The sequence below is a fragment of the Hetaerina americana genome, unplaced genomic scaffold, assembly GCF_022747635.1.
Source record: "Hetaerina americana unplaced genomic scaffold, ioHetAmer1.1.p SCAF_12, whole genome shotgun sequence".
NCBI lineage: Eukaryota > Metazoa > Arthropoda > Insecta > Odonata > Calopterygidae > Hetaerina > Hetaerina americana.
In genome coordinates this window covers 4,637,288-4,661,411 of record NW_027286292.1, presented here as the reverse complement: position 1 = coordinate 4,661,411, position 24,124 = coordinate 4,637,288, and the positions used below count along the sequence as shown (strand labels likewise).

Here is a 24,124-nt window from a genome sequence, read left to right as displayed (position 1 = left end):
TGGCACTTCGGAAGGCAAACTACATTACTGGAGGTGCTCGAGGAGTAGGGCATTGTAGGGAGAGAGTTAAAAAGGGGGTAGGAGAGGGACGGGATTTGGGTTCTAAAAATAGGGCATGTTTGGCATCTTGTCTTATTGTAGGGCATCAGATTGGCTTTGGGACATGGTGGGGATTGAGTTAAATGGTTGATTTGACGAGATCTGATAAGTTGGCAGGGCGTTTAAAAGTAACGGAGGGACATATGAGAAAAAGGTTGGTGATGGTCGTTCTTGAGGGTAGGGGAGAGTTTCCGGAGGATGGATCTCAGAGACTATTAATTATAGACACACGCACATATATATATATATATATATATATATATATATATATATATATATATATATATATATATATATATATATATATATATAGTACAATACACAGTAACACAATATAGAAACACAAAAAAAGAGAACACTCACACGTATTTTCTTGATATTTCGACGGAAACAATCCGTCTTCCTCTGAAGATGTAGAAGTAATGACTGCTGGAATTGTTGAGGTGAGGGGTGCGAGAGAAAGGGAAGGGGGCCAGGGGAAGGGGAGAACGGGAGGCGAAGGAGGGGTGAAAGGAATGGTTGGGGAGAGGAAAGGGAGAGGGAAGGGGTGGAAGTAACAGTTTTAGGCCACTCCCATCAGTGAACGACATTGAGGCCCGGATGCTGATAGGCCATACAGATGTAAATGAAAGCCAATTCAAGGGTTTTTAATTCTATAGGGTTATCGGAAATAAATAGAATTAAAAACCCTTGAATTGGCTTTCATTTACATCTGTATGGCCTATCAGCATCCGGGCCTCAATGTCGTTCACTGATGGGAGTGGCCTAAAACTGTTACTTCCACCCCTTCCCTCTCCCTTTCCTCTCCCCAACCATTCCTTTCACCCCTCCTTCGCCTCCCGTTCTCCCCTTCCCCTGGCCCCCTTCCCTTTCTCTCGCACCCCTCACCTCAACAATTCCAGCAGTCATTACTTCTACATCTTCAGAGGAAGACGGATTGTTTCCGTCGAAATATCAAGAAAATACGTGTGAGTGTTCTCTTTTTTTGTGTTTCTATATTATGTGTTACTGTGTATTGTACTATTCGGCACTTCCGTGTTACGTCTATGAAAGCATATACTATATATATATATATACATATATATAATATATATATAATTATATATATAAACATATATGTATATACATATCCTATATATTATTATTATTAGGTAATCTACCGGTTAAGGTAGGTTTTTTGGATGGACACAGCTACTAAATAAATATTTTGTGTCCCCTAACAAAACACAAAATCCAGCATCCTACTCTACATTAGATCGGTCTTCATCTCCGAGTACTTCTATATATATATATATATATATATATATATATATATATATATATAATTAAAAATATACACACACACACACAAGTACATCTTTGATTCAGAATTAATATACCGTCATACCCTTAATCTAGCTATTTCATCATTTACAAACGTGTATTATGGTGTATGCTGACAGCTGGGAAGACGCTTCGTACAATGTAACCAGCTGCTGCAAAATTCGATGGTATTTCTTAATTTGTTTATGATAAAACTTTAAAAGGGCGACTATTTGGGATGATTGCTACTGCGAAATTCAATGGTCTTTAATTATTCCCTTCAGAGATTTTTAAAGTGTGTAAGTTTATTTTTTTAGAATTCAGTGTTAATTATGACTGGCAAAATCTATCTACCTGGTGCCCTCAAGCTACCTCTACGGTGTGTGGAAGGAGATGGTTACACACCAGGCAGGACATATAAAAAAATTAAGGATTTCTCAACCTTTAGTGCCAATATAGTTTTTTTTAACTATTCTAAAATTGTAGATCATGTTAACTACATGTGCATGCGCCACGATATCCAAGTTAGAGCTTAGTACTTTAGGAATCATGAGAACGCACAAGCCCTTCAACCACGTCAATATTGTAGTCCATTTGGAGGGGTATGCCACTTAACTTTTCAATTTATATTTTGTCACCCATTCTTCAAAACACATTTTTTTGTATTATTAACACCCTTAATATCTTCCAGTGAAGAAAAATTTTTAACTTAAACTTCAGGCCATCAAGGCAAATTAAAACGGGATGCATAGAAAAAGATTAAAGATTAGTACTCCATGAATGATTCTAAGAATTTGCACAACTTTGATACCAATTATACCATGCTTCTCGGATGAAGTTTTTTTTTCTTTTTTCGGGTTTAAAAACTACCGAGATTCTGCCCCTATGCTTGAGTTCCTTTTTAATTGGTTACAATTTATTTACATTATCAATCCATTGATTTAAAATTTTAATGTTGGGGGCTACAATTCCCTGTCCTGGAGAGAAAATTGTTGGATAAAATTTTCACGGTTTTTAAGACTTATACGCAATAATTACTTTCGAAATAATTTTCAAATTCCGGGGCGCAGTAGTCCTGTGGATAGACTTCTGAGCTACTGACCGGAGGACCTGGGTTTGGTTCCGGGTGACGCCGCTGGGCTTCTAAGTATCTAAATGAAAACTAACCGCCACCGCTTGGGCGTGTGGCAAGGGTGACACACTAAGCATGTGACATCAAAAATTATCTCTTTCTTGATTTTTATTTACAATATTTTTCTGTAAACTCTCTGGTTTTATTTTGTGCGGTCTATTAAAAGAATATAAGGTCATCAGGTATACGACTACGGTTTAGGAACAAGGAATGACCGCAGGGAGAAAGCATTTGAGTTCTGCAAGATGAGGTATTGAGCATAACGAGCACTTTGAGACGACACAAAAAAAACCGAGGGCTCAAAAAATATCAGTTTTACTATGTTACGGTTAGGTGTAGATTTAGGGACAGCATGATTAATTCGCAGTCTCCCGAGAACAAATGACCTAAGACACCAATGAATAAAGGACTAGGATCATAATTGTTTTAAAAAATGAAATTTAGCGCTCTATTCAAAAATACAAGATAGGGTAGAGGGTTTAGGAAATGGAATGTAGAAGCATCAACAGAAACGACAAGAAAGAAGTGGGCAGCTGGGTGTGGAAAGAAATATGGGTGAAAAATGGGAGACAGGAACAGTATGAGGAAAAAAGGAACATATCAAAAAGGGATGTCGAAAGCCACCAACAAAATAAAAGGAACGTTAAATAGGAAGAGGACAATAAAACCATGGATTACAAACGATGTGATTAGAAAGATTGATGACAGAATAAACTGTAAGATTCTAAATACGGATATACGTGGAAGGAAGAGTACGAAGAGTTAAATAATAAAGATTAATCGTAAACAATCTGAAAAAACACACGGCTTGGTCGAGCTGAGGGTGCCCAGAGCGGCTTCCCCGGGAATTGAACCCGGTCCTTCCGGGCCGTAGTCCAACGCTCTGCTCATAGGCTACGACCTACATGTCGAATGCCGGTGCGAGGCAAGAAGGGTTGCTGCTGAGAATATTGGTTACATTTGTAGAGCTTCTGTATCATAATGTGGGATGCTTTGGTAATAGGTTAGCAGGTAAGTCGTTGTTTTCCAAACTAGGCATCGAAAATGGTGTCTATTTTCTGTACTCCGGGATAAAAAGTGTGTAAATTAATGATCTCCGTGGTTTCCTTCTCCAACGGGAAAAAATTTTCGAATGGACGTAAAATTTGTAGGAGATGCTGCTGCTACTGCCTCTTTGATAGATAGATCTGTAGTTAAGGTAAAAATTCAGTTTGTCTTCTTTGTTGCAAATTCCATGGCCACGGATAGAAAGTGACTATGAGGTGGCGTGTTTAGTTCTTGTGGGATGATAGCTGTTGTTGAGCAGGTAAAGTTTTCTCTGTGATCACTTAACGATGTGGACAGAGGTTCTAAAATGTTACTTCTTTTCAATTGGAGGTCTTTATCAAGAAAAGCAATATGTGACGCGAAGATAGTAAATGTGAAATGCATCGAGGAAGTAGGTGTTGAGGGTATTGAGGAAACTCGTTAGGAATTTATTGCAATGGGTCCAGTTATACAACGGTGGAAAATAAGTTATCTCTAAGCAGTTATACATTTGGAGTTATTTCTATGTTTAAAAATAAGAGGACCATTACGATCAAGATCCTCTCTTCGCATAAATTCACTTCAATCATAAAACACCCCTATTTCTTTGAAGATAAATGAGTAACTGCCCCCTCACAAGTTATTACCATTGGTATATTTTGTGAATAGTTTGAGACTGTGCGAAGTAATACATCTTACATTGCTGGCAGTTATGAGCAACTTTTAAAATTTTATTTTTCCTGCAAGTTCGCGTAATTAAAACGAAAAATATGTTCCTTCATGTTCACATCGCTAACTTAAAGTGAATAAGGTCTTCTGTGGTTTTTCATTTGGCGAGAGACATGGCAGGCCATTTCTCCCCCACTCCAGCAAGCATTTCCCCTCCATTTTGCGATTCACATCGTCATATCTTACAACTTTTCAGACAGATTCCTAAAAGAAGTCTTAAGTGCTAGTACCTACCCAGGTACAGGCATTATGTACCTTGCTCTCTCGCTTGACGAAGTTGAATATGACGTCACATTAAAGTTTCCCCGCATTTCCTAACTTCCAAGGCGTAACTTCTACTTCCCATATACACTGAAAGCGTTTGAAACCCTGGGAAAGTTAAGCATCGAGACACATCTCGACGTCCATCACATCGGATGGATACTATATCAACATTTAAAAAATCTATGACCTCACTCAAAACTTGGGAGAGAACTAAGTATGGTCTGCGATCTGTTAATTTAGATTGACGTCACACTGGCTCTTTCTGAGTCCTCTAACTTACCATACCCCTATATTTCATTTATTTCACCCATCCTTGACTTTCGAACCCATTGTGATATTCGTGAAGGAAGTTCTGGCATAGAAGACCTTCTCGAGTTCTCAATAAGCAAAGCAATGAGGAATACCATCGGTTGCGGTGGACAGGAAAAGGGTAGCGGACTAAGGAATTTCATTAAGTATTGGCTATAATTAGGAATGTAATTTTTCTAGGAATTGAAATGCTAATGCCAGAGAAGACTACAAACGAAAATCAACCGGAATATAATGAGTGATAAAATGGATCGAAAATCATAACGCAGCTCGCCTCGAGCTTAACATATTTCACAATGGTGACACCAGTCTCGGCCCACCCTCCTCAACTCTGATACTACCAATCAGTCATCTTTAGAACTCACTGAAGCTTTGCGCGCGAATACCTCATCAATTATCATTTTTTGGAAGTTCATTTTCCGGTTTAGCGTCTACTTGTGCAATTAAGTATCAAACTGAAATTATTTTATAAACATCATGGTATATTCTTTAATGTCACGCAATTGTGCATACGTATATCAAATATGTAATGCCATAAGTCTATACGCATTCAGTTAATACCAGTCGCATCAAGTAACATATCCCATCAATAACAAATTTGATGTGATCTCAGGAAGTAATGTGGAATTTCCTTGGTGGGTGAAATATGTGACGTAATACTTGCGTCTGATGCTCCCCTTCCACAAATAAATGCGGCATCATGCGTCGGTGGCAACAATTCTATTGTCATAGGGATACCCGCCACAACATGAACAGTTATTTGACTACGCAGTTTTCAAAAATTCCATTTGGAAAAGTTGTTATCTATTTTTCGAGCAAAATACGCTAAATTATGGAAATAACATTAATTTAATTCATTATACTCATTTACATTCGAATCCCATGGCTATAATTAAATTATTTCAATTTCTGGTAAAGAATTAAAAATCAATCAGCTTAAATGCTTTAAAATTATCCCATCAATCAATCTCCATTGAAAAAATTTATCCTTTTTGGGTTCAAACTCGAGCCACATTACTACTCATTTTTCAGCTGTGTATTAAAGAGTAAATGGATGCTTTCACTTTGAAAATTGAGCTATAAATGTAAAGAAATGGCGGGTGAATATACGCATAAATATTTTAAAATCCTTAAAGAGTGCTCCATTAAAATAATAGTTAATAATTCATTAAAGAATTTATATTAATTTAACCTTTAATCATTCCCCGTGCCAAGATTTTACGCATAGATGTTAATGATGCCGTGATATTATTTGAAACTTTTTCGAAGTTGAAAGGAGGCAAGACTATACACATATAATAGAATGCACGACAACCTATTTATAAAAAAATTATTATAATGAATATGAAAACAATTATCCGGGGAATGACAAATGAAATCACAGAGTTTAGGTAAGATTGAGAGGATGACAATGAAACTTTGCAGTCCAAGCTGCACATAATTGAAATATTTACAGTGTAATATAAATCGTTTTTATGTTATTCACACGAATTAATTCCATCTCCTAGCAAGAACAATCAGTTGCATGTCGATGTTCCTTCTATGTGGTAAAGCTGAAATGGCAAACGCGGCTGTTAGAATTACTTTCACGGAATAAAATAACAGAAATATTATTTTAATTAATCACGCACTTTGCATCTACCTCTCTCCATGTTCAATGATTAAAAAAAAAGAATTTTCGATGCTCCCCTTCGATGCTTTTTTGTGAAAAATGTCGCAAAATATACTGTTACTTGATTATAATAAAGAATAACAATTAACTGAAATCTTACCTTTCAAAATTGCAACTCAAAAGTTAGCTCACTGTTAAAAGAACTTCCTTCCAACAATTTTAGCAATGGGTCTCTTTAAGAATCGAAAATCAAAGCAAATATTGTTGAATAGATTGAGTTTTTTTCAACAATACGTCGTATCCAATGAAGCAATTAACCAAAGAGAAAATATGAAATGTAACAAATATCTTACGAAATAAGTATGCGAGATAGGATTGACATAAAATATAAATGCCTTCGAAGGGTAATGAAATAGAATTGGTAAGAGACTGTAGTTCCTATAACACACAAAATCTTAAGGTAGTTAACGACTTCTTACGTTAAGTTTATATATAACGTCGTTGAAACTCTTGCAATATGCCATTCAGTAATAATGTGTTTGGTTTAAAGAGAAACCAGAGGATCTTTGAAGTTGACGAAGAATAAAATTGGGAATATGCAATGTTTTGGGTGCATGAAGAATGTAATATTATGTGATTATTATAATTATTAAGATAGTTCGATTGTATTATGAGATAAGTTAAACGACATAAATATATTCAAGTTTAGAAGATGAAAACAGAGATAAGAAATAAAGTATTTGTTACAGGACGGATGATGATACAAAACGATAATTGTTAGAAGTAGTAATTTTATAGACCTTGTGGCATCGGTTAAAAAAAGAACTTTTTCCTAATTTATTACTATTTCCTTTCTGGGCATTTAAATAGAATCCCTAGAAAAGTTTAAGTGTCTTATGCGCTATACCACGGGAAGGAGTGAGTGCCGGTGGCTAATAATTAAATAACATGTTCCCGTGTTTAGTTTATGCTTAATTGTAATTCGCTAGGTTATCCATCTATTCATACGAGGAGAAAGGAAACAAGCGCCACTAAATTTGCCAATGGTGATTACCGAGAGCCATTTCATGCTTCGCGCTTCTAATGCCCAAGCCGAGTTCCTCGGAGTTCTTTAACGAATTATCTGAAAGCGCTAGTCGCGAAGTTTAACACGTGAAAGTCGTCGCGCGCGTATCGAAGTTCAGTACCCAGGGGCGCGAATGGTGAAATGTATTGAGAGGTAGTTTTGTCACAGTGGTCAAACCAAGAATGTGAGGGAAAACGTCCATTCCCTGGATAAAAATAAAAAAGATACAAAGTGACAATGGGTTGATGTTGTCCGTTAAAACTAAAACGTGATATCAGAAGAAAATAGAAGTTTAAAACTGAATGTTATTCCTCCGGTGGTGCAGATCCTGCGAGATTCGCGAATTTATCAGCAAGAAAACAATCCTGGAAAAAATTAAATCAATATGGAATATAGCGTTGATTTTTTTTAGGCCTTAAAAGATATTTTTTGAAATTTGGTGAAGGGGTTTACAGGTATTACATCCTCTTCATGAAATTCTATTTCGTTAAATTGAAGAAGCCCGTGAGTGACATTAGTCCCGCCATTAAAAAAATGTTTCATTTTAAGCATTCTATTAGCACTAACATAACCATTGAAAGAGTTCACCTGGTTTCAGGCAAAAATGTGTTGTTACATAAAGTGTGAACTTCAAACCTATATTAACACGCCTGGTTTCTTAACGTGAAGGATATTTCTACTCTTCAACGCGTGCCATACTAAAAGTAAAATTGACCTATACGATTCCTTCGCCTTATGAATAACCCATTCAAAAATTAAGTTCTAGTAGCAGTTTTATTGGTAAATTGTAAGGTACGTGCAGTGATGTCAAACAGCTCAGGTTCAGTAGTCACCTTTCCTCTTGATAGTTTAGTAATTATTTCATGTGTATTATTATTCATCAGTGTACCACGTAGGCCACTGCTTGGTAGTAATAGGACAAATTTCGATAATTGACTGTGTACATTGCGTCTGCAAAACTGCATCAGTATATTAATGCTGTTTTGTAAAGGGTTTGTAACATCCCGATTTAAGCCATTCCAATTCAATGTTGTTTAATATGCAAAGTAATATTTTCTAATGTCTTTTTTCTTTCATCTTCTCGTAATCTTTAAAGTTGTGGTCATTCTTACCTCGAACAATGGATTTTTTGGGCCAATCAGTTGTTCGCTCCAGCCAATACATGCCTTTCTGACGCATCCCAAATACCTCGATATTTTGTGATTTTTTTAAGAATAGTAGGCCAAACAGTCAATATGTTAGTGGAAATTCTATTTCATGTGTGTCTACGGCTTCAATCATTTTGGTCTGAAACACTTACTAGATATGTTAACTATTCCACCTTTTCTAGTTTATGAGCTCCTATTTTAACGTTTTACTTAGCCTTGATGTATTTCTCAAAGCCTCTTAACCGCTGCTTTGTTTTCATTTTACATTTATTCGTATCCTCTACCTATCACACTGATTTTCTGATGCAATCAATAATGAATGTAACCCCTTGGCTGTCTTTCTAACTACAGCTTGATCATTTGCAAGCCTAATTGAATTTATAAATTCCCTTCCAACTTCCATCCCTACTCCCAGTTCTTCCTAAGCCTGTTTTAGCTTATCCTCCTCATAAACATTGAAAAGTACTGGTGATAATGGACACTCCTGTTTTTAGCATCTTCCAAAAACTGCCCTACTCCCCCATCACGACTCCCCAACTGGCAATTGCATCTGAGCAGTATGAGCCATATACAGTTCATGGATGAGTGCCTGTCCATTCATTCTACTCCTATTTTCTGTTATACATCCATGAATTCTATCTTCCTTTCTATTACTGAGGTCATTATTGCTATGGTGTAATTCGTGCCTCTCCCCTTTCTGATCCCAAACAGATCATCCCCAAAGTAATCATTTGCACTCTCGGCTGTGTGTGTGCAGAATCAATCTTATTGTTCTATACTCCTCGCATACAGCTGCCTTTTCATTTTTGGTATCAAAACTAACACTGACCTGACAAACTCACCTGCCAATTTCCCCTCTCATGAATGCTATCAATTAGTCCACAAAAATTCTTCCTCCCTCATTTTCCTAGATCTTTTATTAATTCCATGGGAGTATTATCAGCTCCCAAATATCCTTATTTGATTTCAGTTCCCTAGTGCCCATTTTATCTCACCATCAAGTATGCCTAGGCGTAAGATATCTTCATTATATTCTCTTTTCATGTCTGAACTTGCTGGCCTAATGTCTTTACCGCATTGTTCCTAAATATATATATATTCCTTCCATCTCCCTTGAATCCTCCCACGGTCATTTCATAATTTATCTAACTTATCTTGGATCATTTGCGTGGATTTTCTCTTCTTATGCCCTTCACTGCATTCACCTTCCTGCACAGTGCTCCCTTCCTTTTTACATTTTTGTTATCCTCGCATTACATCTTCCAACGTACTTCTGTCAACCTCCTGCTTTCTGCCTCAGTTTATTATTCAACTCTCTTCACTTTTTTCAGCAGAATTCTTTGTTTTCCTTCTTCAATTTCTCTCTTTTTTTCTAATCAACTCAAATGTAATCCATAGTTTCCTTATACTTTTCTTATTTACTCTTCTTATAGTTTTGTTTGTGGCTTTCTATATCCCCTTTCTGTATGTTCTCCATTTTCTTATATTACCCGTCTGTCTGCCCTTCCTCATAACTCTCTTTATGGCCTGCCGATACTCTTTTCTTTTTGGTCTAGTTCATGCTTCTACATTCTATTTTTGGAACAGATTTCTCTGTCCCCTAAAATATTTGAAGCCTTAAATTTTTTCTACCTTTTATTGATAACACTTCCCATTCAAGCCCAATCAATAATTTTTCCTTTAACAGATGGTTGAAAACTTAGATTATTGCCATTACTACATTGACAGCATATATGCAATTAGTTAGTTTAGTTTTTTAGTACCCTACTATCCACGACTAGGGTGTGTGTCAGGGGATGTTTACACGACTAATTTTGACCTGAAATAATTTTTCACACTAAGGCTGTCCATTCTGATCACTATCATTTGTATGAAAAAATGACATCATAAATCTCTCTGTCTTACACTTAATCTCTTTTATCTTATTAACATGATCTCACCTACCGTAGTACGATTGAACTAATAACACATTTTTAACATCATTGCTAAAGAGACATCCTTCCAATTGATGAAAGAGATTTAATCTGCAATTTAATCATTGATCTGTGAGTGATGCATAGCCTAGCTCCTGTAATGATTTCAATACGCTACTCAGTTTATCAGAAAAACATTTTACAAATCTACCTCCTCTATGCTGAACTTAATCCAATTAAGAAATCAATCAAACTTCTTGAGGATCCCATATACTCTGTACAATGTATATATGTAGTTACAAATGTTAACATAAAAATGTTGGATAAGAAATTCTTAAATTATTCTATAAATGTTTGAAATCTCAACAATTCATGTTATTCAATTTTCTCTATATTAACACTTCACTCGCTTTTCTCCATCACTTCATGCATGGTTAAAAAATTCTCCAATTATGTTTATTACCTATGTGACCACAGTACTCCATCCTTCTTTATATGCACAGGAAATTCACCTGGCTTGCTACTTAGTTTTCTTAGAACAGGGGAATGTTAGTCTCACTTATTTTTATCTCAAAATTTCATCTTCCTAACTCTATGCTAGTGGCATCAGATTTCCTATTCCTAAAAAACATTCCATTCATTTAAGTTCTCTTACTTTTGTGCCTCTGAATACTTGTTCTACACTCATTAAACAGATTGTTTTCCATGCAAACAATTGAGATTTGACAGGATGCTCGAGTCATAAAATGTATGAGTTCCTTGTTCCATTCCATGATAGGAACAAAAGCTCTTTTGCATCATTCTAATTAATTGTTTTCATTTAATTGTCATTGAATCTAACTACCTAACATGAGAAACAAGAAATATAACATTTATTTTATTAATATTGAATTTCATAATTGTTGAAATAATGGTACTTAAAGACCCTTTCGAGCTTTTATTCTCATGGCTAATCATTTTTTCCTTGTTTTACAGGATAAGCAGGAGCGGGAAGAAGAGGAGAGGAAGCGAAGACTGCAGCTTTATGTATTTATCTCAAGATGCATTGCCTATCCATTTAATTCAAAACAGCCAACGGATATGACAAGGCGGCAAACTAAAATCACAAAGCAGCAACTTGAAACAATTCAGGGCAGATTTACTGTAAGTGTAAAAATTCATTAATACTTGATATTCTGTAAAACTGATTAATAATATAGTAAGTGTGTAAATGAAGGTTTTCCAAAGCAAGTGGTGTTCTTGTCATGACTTTTTGAGATTTCCTGTGGTGTATTGAGTATTTTTTAGACTTTTTTGAGAATGAAAGATTGGGTCTTACAACAGGGTGACCTCTCAGTCAGGAATTACTTTATTTAATCAAAAACTCATAAAAAAAGAGGGAAGAGCACTGACTGTTTTAAAAATCTTGTGATTTTGATATTCAAATAAGGAATTCCTGATGAAAATTATTACTTTATTTTTAACATCATTTCAGGTTTACCTTAGACCAAGGTAAACCTGAAATGATGGGGTCCTGGGTCCTGGAAAAACAAACTATTGTCTGGCCTCTTTCAGTATCTGTGATTCACAAAGCATTAAGGGATCCACAGTAAAATCTGATTCAAAATAATGCAGAGAAAAATCAGGAAGGAGGATAGCATATTTATCAGAAAAATCAGGAATATGAATCCATAAAATTAGCTACCATGTAAAAAATGGTGAACACACAGCAGGAAATCCCAAAAAAGTATAATGTGATAACATTACTAGTGGTGCATTTTATGAAACCCCTCCCTGACTCCAGTGAACATAAATATTTAAAGCCAGTATTGTAGTGCTTCATGACAGTACCGCCGATGAATAATTTTGTTTAAAAGTTCAAATTCGAGTGCATGTAGAAAATACATGCACCTTTAGAAGTAATGTTTCTCATGTGTGATTATTCATTAGTTAATGCTAGGATGCCTATATATCTTAGTTTTTAGGAAGTTTTTAATTGAGCCAAAGATCCTTAATTAATGGGCAATTGCTCTTTCAAAATACGAAATTAGCCACTCCTGTTCAATAAGCTTTATTCATATACCAGAGGTGAGTGCAGAGGGGGTGGAGATCTTTGTAGGATGGTCTGAGTTGCACTGGCTTTAGTTGCCTGATGAATAAAATACCAAAGTCAAAATATGCAGCCACCCCTATATCCATTGTTCTAGCCCTGGAAGTCACCCTGACTGGCAGTGTGGCATCCGAAGTGTGACTCTGTGGTTGGCAGAGAAGCTGTGGGTTGAAATTATTGTTAATACAGCAAAGAAAAATTTTCCACCATATAAATATAAATCAAATAACTATCTTGTCCAGGAATGGGTAGTGGAGATTGTATATGCTGTTTGCAAGCCTTGTAATTCACTAAGTCTCCCTTCCTATTATGCAGTGTTAGTAACTACATCAGTGTTTCCCAAAATATTATGAGCCACAGCACCCTTGCCTCCATTAACCTATCCTCAACACCCAACCGCAAAATTTAAAATAGTAATCATAATCATAGTCGAAATGATTAACTGAGGAACATTATAAAAGTAAGATTAAACAATGAAGCCGACAACTATAGTGCTGATTTATTATTCATCCGTCAATATGAATGGACAGAATTAAGTATAAAATAAAAAGGAATATACATGAAAATATAAATTTAAACTAAAAATAAATCGAAACATAACTTTTCAAGAAATTATTTTTTTAAGTTTACATGCCAATTTTTCTCTCAAATTAAACAATACAATGTTGTGGGGTTATAATCATTTGCTCTTTGTGGAAATAGAGTTGCCCCTAAATGTTTTATATAAATTATTTCAACAAATTGAGTGATTATTGATTTTAGTACTCCTAGATGGAGAATTAATTGAAGAAAATTGTATGCCTAAATTCAAAAATACATTCCCATCAAATAAAATTTTAATGTCATTGATGGCATGCAGATGAATAACTGCATTAAAACCATGTTCAACTAAATATGAAGCTAGGAATATAAGTAGGGAATTTTTAACCACCATTAATAGTGCGCAATAGTGATCAAAAACTTCTTCATATACCAAAACTTGTTATAATTTTTCTTGAACTTAGGTTTCAATTCAATAACATTTTGTGATTCAATTAATCCCTCCTCTAACAAACTAACTTCCTCAATATCTAAAAATGGATTTATCACCTAGTCTGAAAACTCCATCAAATGAATATTTTTAAATTGTTCACTCATATTTATATGCGACATGGCTAAATGGTCTCAAAAGACTCTGAGATCATTCTGTACTACCTTTCTCTTCTAGCTCATGCAGGGAGGAAAATTGATGTAGGTCATGGTGGCCTATATTATACTTAAACAAAATCAACTTTTAAAAAAGCATGAATACCACAGATATTGCCTTTTTAAGGTTTTTGCCTTTTCCCTGTAACTGCCCCTTCTTTTCTTTGAAGAGAGCAAATATTTCAGATAAAAATCTAATGTTACTCTTAATATCTTTAAGTTTATCACTAAGCAAAGCATCTCTCTCATTTAAATAACTCCACAACACCACTACAGAAATAGAATCATCAAGACTTTTTGACTGGAAATAGCCTGGATGTATTTATTCTTCTTGTTTATTTTTTCTGGAAAAGTATTTTTATTGGGTAACATTAAATATTAATAGGTAATATAAATGTTTTATATCAGTGAAACATCTATATTTTTCAAAAAGAAAAGCAATAAATTGTTCACATCCTGATTATGCAGCCTGTAATAATAATGGGTGCATCCAAAAGTCCTTACACTGACCAACTGACCAAAGTCACATCTGGTTGACTGCATCAACTTTATTTCTTTCTTCTAATGTACTCACAATGCTATGTACTTTCTTAAGTGTCCCTCTCTGTATAGACGTCGTAAGGGTGATATTCACTTTGTCAATCCCTTGTATAATGGCCTCTCAATGATTGTGAATTAAATAATTTAGCTAGGTCTGACCTGTAGAGTGCTGTTGGTCCAAACTGTTTCCAGAATTTGATTTCTAAAGATGGACTAACATAGCATCTGCATGCGGGCAATTCCACTTAACTCAAATAAATGACCAGAAATGAGTCTCTAAACCATTTTCTAATCTGATAGACACAACAACCAAATATTTCTTTTGTCTTTCCTTACAAAACAACTCATCATCCTACTCTAGAACAAGCCATTCATGATTTCCATATTCTTCCTTCCTCCCTTCATTCCATCCGACATTCTTTTCCCATTCCTGCCCCTTCCTTGTATGCCTAACATTCTCCCCTGTATCACAGTCTTCAGCATCCCAGTGCCAAGCAATAAGTTTTTCATCCACTTTTCCTGTATCCTTATGATTTTTCCTAACAATCCCCTCTCCTCCCCCACCATACAAAGCACTTCCTCATTTGTCCTCCTTTCTACCCACTTCACCTTCTCCATTCTTCTCCATCCCTACATTTCCAAAGCCTCAGATCTATGCCTATCGTCCTTCTTAAAAGACCCATGTTTCCATGCAGCACATAACTACACTCCAAATCAAAGATTTAATGAGCCATTTTTATCTTTCTTACTCCTTGTCCCTGTCATCAATTCTTTTCTAGTGAAAGCTTCTTTGTTTAATACAATTCTTCTCTTTATGTCCATACTACTTGCATTATTTTGCTCCAAAACACTTCGAAAAACTTTTCCACCTTTTCTAGTTTTTGCCCTCCTATTTTAATGCTTAAGTTAGCCTTTCTCTTTCTGGAAAAATGCATAACCTTTGTTTCATTTACATTTATTCTCACCCTAAACCTATGGCACTGAATTTCCAATGTACTCGGTAATGCTTGCAATCCCTTGGCTGACTGACAAAATAAGCTTCATCGTCTGCAAACCAAATTGATTTTATTAATTCCCCACCAGCTTTCATTCCTACCTCCTGTTCTGCCCATACCTCTTTAATAATTTCCTTCACATGTACGTTGGACAGCACAGGTTATAATGGACAACCATGCTTTACTCCTCTCCCTAACATTGCCCATCTGGACTCTCTTTCTCCCACTCACGCCGGAGAAGTCTGAGACATGTAGTGGTTGCGTGCGGATTAGTCTCACATTCCTCAAATATATTCCTATTTTCTGCCAAATATTCATTAGTTTTTCAAAATCCACCTACCCTCCGATAATGTTTTAATCTTGTTGTATAGCACACCAATTTCACCCTTCCTCTGTAAACTTTCCATATCTTCACACTGAATCTTCCACCATGCTTCTTTTCCGTTATTTGTTACCCATCTCAATTCATTATTTAACTCTTTATACTTCGTTCTATGTCAATCTGTATTTACATTCTTCTATTTCCTACTCTGTACTATCTTTCTAATCATCTCATCTTTAATCCATGGTTTCCTCGTCCTTTTCCTATTAAGAATTCCAATAGTTTCTTTTGGAGCTTTTGGTATTCTTTTTTGAAATATTCCTATTTTTTCTCAATAGTACTTGGCTCCTTTCGCTCACTCATTATTTTCTCTACCGCCTGCTGATATTCTTTCCTTTCAATCCAGTTAGTACCTCTATATTCCATTGCCTAACCCGCTGCCCCTGCTGTATCATTTTGGATTGGATGCTACATTTCAAAACTACTAAATTATCATCAAAGTCTGCGTCTTCTCCAGGTAAACTGTGTGAATCTATCACACTGTTCCTTAACCTGTGTCGATCTATAATATAATCTAACTGATACCTTTCTGAGTCGCCTGGCATTTTCCATGCATGCCTATGCCTTATCTGGTGTCCAAACCTAGTGTTGGTGATGATTAACCCTTATCTCCTATAGAACTATATTGCTTTCTCCCCGTGGTCATTCCTCACACCTAGACCATAACCCCCAACCTAATCACTCTCTCTGTCTTCGCATACCATTGCATTTGAATCCCCCATCACTATCAAATGTTTCCCTGCTGAAACACACCCTATTATATCCTCTAACTGATTCTGATTACCTTATCAATTTCTTCCTCCTCATGATTGCTTGATGGCATTCATACTTGAAAAATGATCAAGTCTGTTGGTTCTGCTTTTACTTTTCCTAGAAATATTCTATCCATTGCTTTATTAGCTATGCATCTTCCTGCATTTTTATTCAATGTTTTTGCAATCCCTCGCTAGCTCTCAACAGACATGAAGACAGAACTGGGGCAATTTTTATAATGAAAATCATGTGGTGTTGCAGTAGCAGTGATGTATTTTTCTTAAGACTCAAAGCCCAAGTGTATTATGGGGGAGTAAATTTTCTTCCCACCATCTCTCTCAATACTAGTCTCCAAAATCAATGATTATATTCAGTAAGGATGCCTCCTAGTGGTCGATGGTGGTTAACTAAAATAGTGGCCAGTATTTCAACCAAGAACTCATAAAAGTTAAGGAGAAGATAAGGCTTATTGGAAAGGATTTCCCTGGGTTTCAGATGTAAATCAGTAATTAAGGTAGAATTATTTCAGCCGGTTTGATTAGAATGTATCTCGTAAGCACATATTTCAATGTAAAATGAATAGGGCTGCTCAATGTTCTGAAAATTAAAGTTTTAGTGTGCACCTGTCAATGCTATTCATTGAAAACCAACGTCATCAGGCCATTATTGCAAAAAACGTTTAGAAGGTTTCGGGTGGAGGGAACACGAGGGCTGGGCAGGGGAGTGCAGGGTGTGCTGGGAAAGGGGGAGGAAAGTGGTAAGGATATAGTGGTGACAGTTGAGTCCAGGAATTTTGAAAGATCAGAATGCTAATATATACTTGGATTCGTGAGTTCTAACCTCTGTATTGGTGGCTGAATTGGGGAGGGATTCTAGAATGGTTAAAGAGAAATACTGGTTGAAGGAGAGGTTGCAAGAATTCACGTGTGAAGGGATTGGAAGAGAAGAGAGTGAGGCAGAATTACAGAAGTGATGGTGATTGATCATGTGGATGGACAAGGTGGTGGATGCATTCGCTTATGTAAAATGATGAGCATCAATTGCATGTCAGAAGATAGATAAAATTTGTGGAGATGCAATTACCATGGGAATGAGTTGGGGAGGCAAAGAGTGGATGCTGGGATAGGGGAGCAAATCTGATAAGTAGACATGTGTACATTGGGGGTGGTGAGATGAAGAAATTTGCTAGGGAAAAGTGAAAGAAGAATTCAAGGTCTATTAGATATTGTTGAGGGACTCAGAGCCATGTATCCAAAGAAAAAGAAATCATCTATGTAGCATACTCATAGAAGAGGTTCTTGTGAAAGGAAAATCTCTTCAAGGTGGCCCATTAAGAAATTGGCGTATGATGGATCTCAGAATGTTTCTGAGGGTAGTCTGTATGCGAGAGGGGCATTTGGACAGTAGAGATGAGGTAGCATCATTATACTGTAAACTAGAATAAAATTATTTAAGAAAGGTTTTCAGCCTGTGGGATTGTGGGAAATAAGTGGTGCAAAGGTGGAGTCCTGTGTCAGATATGGGATTGTATTGTATAGATTGTGAATGTATTTGTTAATGGAGGTGGTGGCGTTGCAAATCCAGTGTCCGTAGATCGAGAATTGGGAATCAAGCTTTTGGGGTGATTAGGTTGACAGCTGGTAAAGTAAATTTGTTGTGAAGTGAGATGTCTGGGTCAAGTAAGGTGACGGTGGAGTCTTAAATGGAAGAAGTGAATTTATAAGTGAATGAAGAATTTAAGGCCAAAACAAAATCGTTTAGGGACCCAGAGCTGTTTATCTAGAGAAAAAAAATGTTGTCTATGTAGTGGACCCAGAAAAGAGGTGGTTATGAAAGGAAAATCTCGTCAAGGTAGCCAATGAAGAAATTGGCGTTTGATGGCACCATCCTTGTTCCCACTGCTGCCTTTAGTTTGTAAGTAAAAACAGTTTTGAAACAAAAATGCATTTTGTGTGAGGGCGAAAGTAGCTAAATTGAGGAAAAATTCAGTCGAAGGATACTGGGGTGAGAGACATAGAGAGAGATGTCGGAGGGAGGATAAGCCTCCTGCATGGGAAATGGAGGTTTAAAGGGAGGTAACATCAACGGTGGCCATAAGTAGGTTGGACGTGGAGGAATGGAGACAGAATTTAAATGTTGGAGGAAGTGGTATGCCTCTTTTTTTGAAGGAGGATACAAGAGGTTGTTAGTGGAGGTCAAGAAATGCAGAGATTCTGTCGGTGGGAGAGTTAAAACTTGAGACCATAGGGTAACAAAGGATGTTGGGTTTGTGTATTTTTGGGAGGAGATAAAACTGGGGTGTTCTAGGGTTTAGGAGTGAGAGTAAGATGTGTCTTGCGAGGTGAGGCCTTCTTCTGGTCCAAATTGGAGGAAGAAAGACTGAATATCTGTTCAGAAAATGGGTGTCAGGTCATTGGTGAGAGTGGTTTGATTGGATATTTTAGATGACCAATGGTTTTGGAAATATAATCTTTGGTTTCAAAATTACTACTGAGGAACCTTTACCAGCGGTAGTGAACTTGATGTTGGGGTTAGACTGTAGGTTTTTTAGGGCATGATGTTCATTGGTGGATAAGTTATTTTTAGGCTTGAGAGATTCTATGAAGGATTTATTGGAGACTTTGTGATGAAGGTGACATGTAAAAATTTCAACTGGATGGGTACATGTAAGGACTTTTGGTTCATGGGTTGAAGCAGGGTGAAATTTGTCAAGTGCCGGTTTGGCATTTATGTGGTTGGAAGTGTTACTTTTTGATTTCCAGAAGGTGCATCATTGAGGGTTTTGGCAGAGATCGAGGTTATCAGTTATAATATTGATGTGGTTAACTTGTGGTTTAGGAGAGAAGGATAGGTCTTCACTAAGAATAGAAATTTCACTTTTGGAGAGGTTGGTGTCGGAAAGGTTTACAATGTCATGAGAATTGTCAGGGGGAGAGGAAGTGGTGGAATGTTTTGGTGGTGGCTGGCTGCTAGGAAAAAACTGGAGTGCCTTTGGAAGGAGGGAGAGGACGTACTGAAAGAGTGGGGGTGGTTCAGGACGAGGTGGCAGGAAAGTGTGACAGTGTGGAAGTATGAGACCTACTCAGAAGAAGGAAATATAAAGATTCAACAATTTTTTAAGGAGACATCATCTTTGTTGGAGGGAATGTAGAGCAGATGAAATTATAGCGATAAGTTGTGGAATTAATTGAATGGCAGTCAAGGAAATTTTTTTGAAAATGGAAAATGTTTGACATGTTTTCACAAATGGATTGGCATTGGGTGAGGATATGGTAGGCATATTCTTTAGACTTTGGTAAGAAAAGGCATTAAGCTGGAGGTGGATATCTGGAAGAATCGCAGATAAAAGTAAGGAAATGTTGAGACCATTGGGAACGATTCCTAGCGGCAGGCAAGAGGTGAGGAACTCAGTGTGGCTGGTGTCTTTGGCAAGTTCTGTAGCAGTATGGTGGCACATTACACCTCCCAAGTGTAGCTAAACATTCCCTTTCAATCAGTGGCAATAATAGTACATGTCCCAGGTAAGATGTCCCTTGTGCAACATGTATCTGTCGAAGGTTGCACCAGCCACCCAGTGTCCATCCCTTGCCTGTTAGAGTTGCCTCAGCCCTTATTTTTATTTTATTTTTCTTCAACTCCCAAAATCCCTCCTCAAGAAGCTTAAGGATAACAGAGCAACAGGAGAGAGAATATTATATCTAGTTGAACCTTTTTTACATAATTGTGCATAATAAAGCCAATTGAATGGTTTTAATGGGATATTTTCCTTCATTGACCTATATATTTGTTCCTGTATTTTGACAGCAAAAATGTTCATTCACCCAGATCTGTGCAGTAGGGATCACTTCCCTATTTTGACTGTCAGAGAAAGATTATAGTCCTCAAACCAACTACCTAATTCACCAAGCTCATTGACCATTTCTAAGAGCAATTGTATTATTAGCACGGTTAAGGTTCTGATGCATTGCACAGCATTGGTGTCCTAACCTTCTCAATACTCAGCTGTGCAGAAAAGCTTGTGATGCCATTCTATTCTGTCTGACATACTTCAGTTCAATAATAGCCCAAGGAATGAATCACTATCGTTTGCCTGAGAAAATGCATATTACTTATCTTTAAGAAATATTGTAATAAAATGAACCAATTCTCCTTTTTACAATTGTAATAAACCTGAATGGCTAACAGATTCTTTAGCTCAAAATCTTTACCCTAATGCTATTCTCATACTATTTGTATAGGTTGCTTATGCAAAGTATCACTTTCTTCTTATGTGTTTACATGAAATTTGGAGGCCATGATTAAGTGTACTGCCATTTTTACCATGCATTGCTATCATGCTGTATGTGCTGCTGTATTTGGCTGATTAATGAACAAGGTGTTATTAGGTCAATTGTGATTAGTCATGACATATTGTACAAAGGTCATTGTACGAGGGTCATCCGGAAAGTAGTACCCGTTCGTGAAATAAAGACACAAAAGTAAATATTAACAAACATAAAAAATTTTATTTGAAAGAGGATACTTTAAACTACTTCTCAACATAATCTCCAAGCAAATTAAGGCATTTGTCATAACGTGTGACAAGTTTCTGTATTCCTGCTGCATAGTCCTTCGCCGCCAGCTCATTGAGATACGCGAGGGACCCATCTTGCACAAATTTTTGCATAATGCAGATGGTGTTTAACAATTTCATGAACAATTGTTCGAGAAACATTGGGAAAATGCTCACAGATGTCATCAATTGTGACGCGCCGATCGTTCCTCACGAATTCGTCAACTGAGCTCACCAGTTGGTCTGTAATGACAGACGGTCTCCCCGAACGCTCATCGTCGTGTGTGTTCCCCCTCCCCATGTTGAAGTTGCGACACCACCGCCGAACAGACGACTCGTCCATTACATTGTCTCCATACACCTCCTTTAATTGGCGATGAATATCACATGGGCGAACGTTTCTTGCATTGAGGAATTTAATCACTGCCCTCACTTCACAACTGGCGGCGTTCTCAATTTTTTTAAACATTGTAAACAATCACAGAAACAACACAGGCAATGCTAGCGTCACGCAACTTGGCTCAGAGAAGGCAGACAAGCCACTGAAGCTATCTGACCTCGTCCAGCGGCTACTCGCGTCGTCAGCACTTCATGCGGCACGAACGGGTACTACTTTACGGATGACCCTCGTAGTACAAGAGAAGCATTTACACTATTCATTTATCAGGCTTAGGAGCTCATGAGCTAAAGAACTATTAAGTACATTAACTCTTAAAAAATTGCAAAATGTTAGTTAACAAGTTGAGTTTTTGAGAAATAAGTAGCAAAAAATAAGTTCAAAGAGTAGCATAATTTTTAAATTAAAATCCAAAATTTTATGTTCAGTTGTTAATTTTTATGCAGACGATGACCCTATTTGTTAAAAATTTTAATGCACTACTGGTTTGGGGATTTTGCTAACAAAAGTGATCGATTCAAATGCCCTTGCTTACCCTCGGAAAGTAGGTAGATTAAAAAAATCTGATTCCCAAAACACTGCAAACCAGTTGGTTGTAGTCGATTTGAATGAATGCCTATTCTTTTCCTTTATCTCCCTGCTTTCTCAACCTTCTACCATGTATTACCATCTTCAGCATCATATTGCTTTTCTGTCTCCTGCATCCACCAAACGAGTCTTCTTTGAATTTCTCCGAGCCCATCTCTCTTCTACTGCCATCCGCAAAACTTTATTTATTTTCCTTTCCATCCATTGTATCATCTCCCCTCTAGTCTCAAAGACCAAGTTTCTGATCCGTGCAACATTACACTCTATTCTTTATAATCTTACTAAAGGTAACTGCCATCAACTCCTTCCTCTTAGTAAAAGCTCCTTTACCTTACACATTTATTTTTTTAATGTTCTTACTACTGTATCCATCTTCTCCTCAAATACTTCCTAGACAGGTGAACTGTTCTACCTGTTCTAGTTTATGTCTCCAATCTTATATATTTATCTTGGCTTCCCTATATGTTGAGAATCTCATTATCATTTTTTTCTTTTGATTTGATCAGGCTGATTCTGTAATACACTGAGTAATGTTTATAACCCTTTGTTTCAATGGCTAACCACTGCTTGAAAATCTACAAATCTAACTGATGTGATGAGTTCAATACCTACTTCTACCCCTAATTCCAGCCTTTCCCATCCCCCCTTACCATTTCCTTCTCGTATAAATTGAAAAGAACAGGTGATGATGGACAGCCTTGTCTTACTTCCCTCCCTAGCTCTGCTCATCTCATCGCTAATCCATACTTGCACAGTCTGTATGCAGACATCTATGAGTTCAGGCTGAGCTAACAGATTAGGTTACTTAAAAACCTTGCTGATTAGCAGTATAAGTGCAATAAAAATTGAGTGTTCTCTAAATCTTAACCTATTATCTGAAATATTCTGCTGAATTAATTTCAGTTGCATTTAAAATTTCTAAAGAATGATGATCGAGAGCTAGGAATGGAGTCAGAATATTTCCACAATTTGGCAAATGGAAATGAGATTATGGAGCATGGTATATATGGCATAGTTTGTCAAGTGTGGTTGGAGTAGATGGCATATTGAATTTATAATTTTAATTCTTTAAAATATTAAATTCTTTATTGAATTCATTAAACCAATGGCAAAGAATTGGGAATTTGGAATGAGAAATAATAAATAGGATGCGAAGGAAAAACCTTTAAAGTGACTGTCAACTCTCAAATAATCCGTACTCTAAAATGAAACTTCAAAATTTAACCAATTTTGAATTTGATGTATATTGAGAGATGTACTGATCACTGGAATGGTGGCCACAGTGTAATGTGAAAAATAAACTCAAAATAAAAAACCAAATAAAATTTTGATGAATACATTTTAAACAGTGTTGGAGCATCCATGTGCCTTTATGCCGATATTGTAATTATCAAAGTTTGACTAAAGAAAAATAAAAGAATTGAGCTCGTAAACTTTCTTTTGACCCACAAAAATTCTATCTTATATTTTGATTTGGATTCTTAAATCACCGTGAAAGTTATGAAACTTTGTAATGTGTATTTAGTTGTCAGTGTATTTACAATTTAGTTCTCTTTTGGTGAAATATGTATTTGGATGGGATGGAGAAAACACAAGAACTAATGAAATTATTGTAATTATGATGATTATATTTACCTAAAATTGCAATTAATTGAGCCCAAGCAATATTGTTATTTCCTCATTTTAACTTATAAAAAATATTGGCAAATGATGACATTCACTTGCCTTCTTTTCATAAGTGATAATAAAATCTAATTAATTTGTACTTAAATACCTACAATTCGAAAATACATAATACTTAAATCTTCATAGGTAAATGCAGGTAGAATTGAAACTATGCAAATGCCAATGAATGTAGATGATATTTGATTTCGATCAGTCAAATTTGTAAACATCTATTGAAATCATTCAGTCAGTTTGCTAATTAAATCTCAAAGTTTTACAGATCCATATTTACCAAGTAAAAATTATTCACCCTAATAATTTGTACTCTCCTATACACATTATAACTTATAATTATTTTTATTTGTAATAAGTGTTTAA

General features: G+C 36.3%; 1 protein-coding gene across 1 annotated transcript in view; it reads left to right on the top strand.

The window, feature by feature from the left end:
- Positions 1-24,124, top strand: part of Cadps (calcium-dependent secretion activator 1) — a 368,169-nt gene that overhangs the window by 156,405 nt on the left and 187,640 nt on the right. Inside the window, exon 3 of the mRNA XM_071582912.1 lies at positions 11,576-11,743. Within this exon, the coding sequence (XP_071439013.1) occupies positions 11,576-11,743 (168 nt within the window). The remainder of the gene's footprint in view (positions 1-11,575; positions 11,744-24,124) is intronic.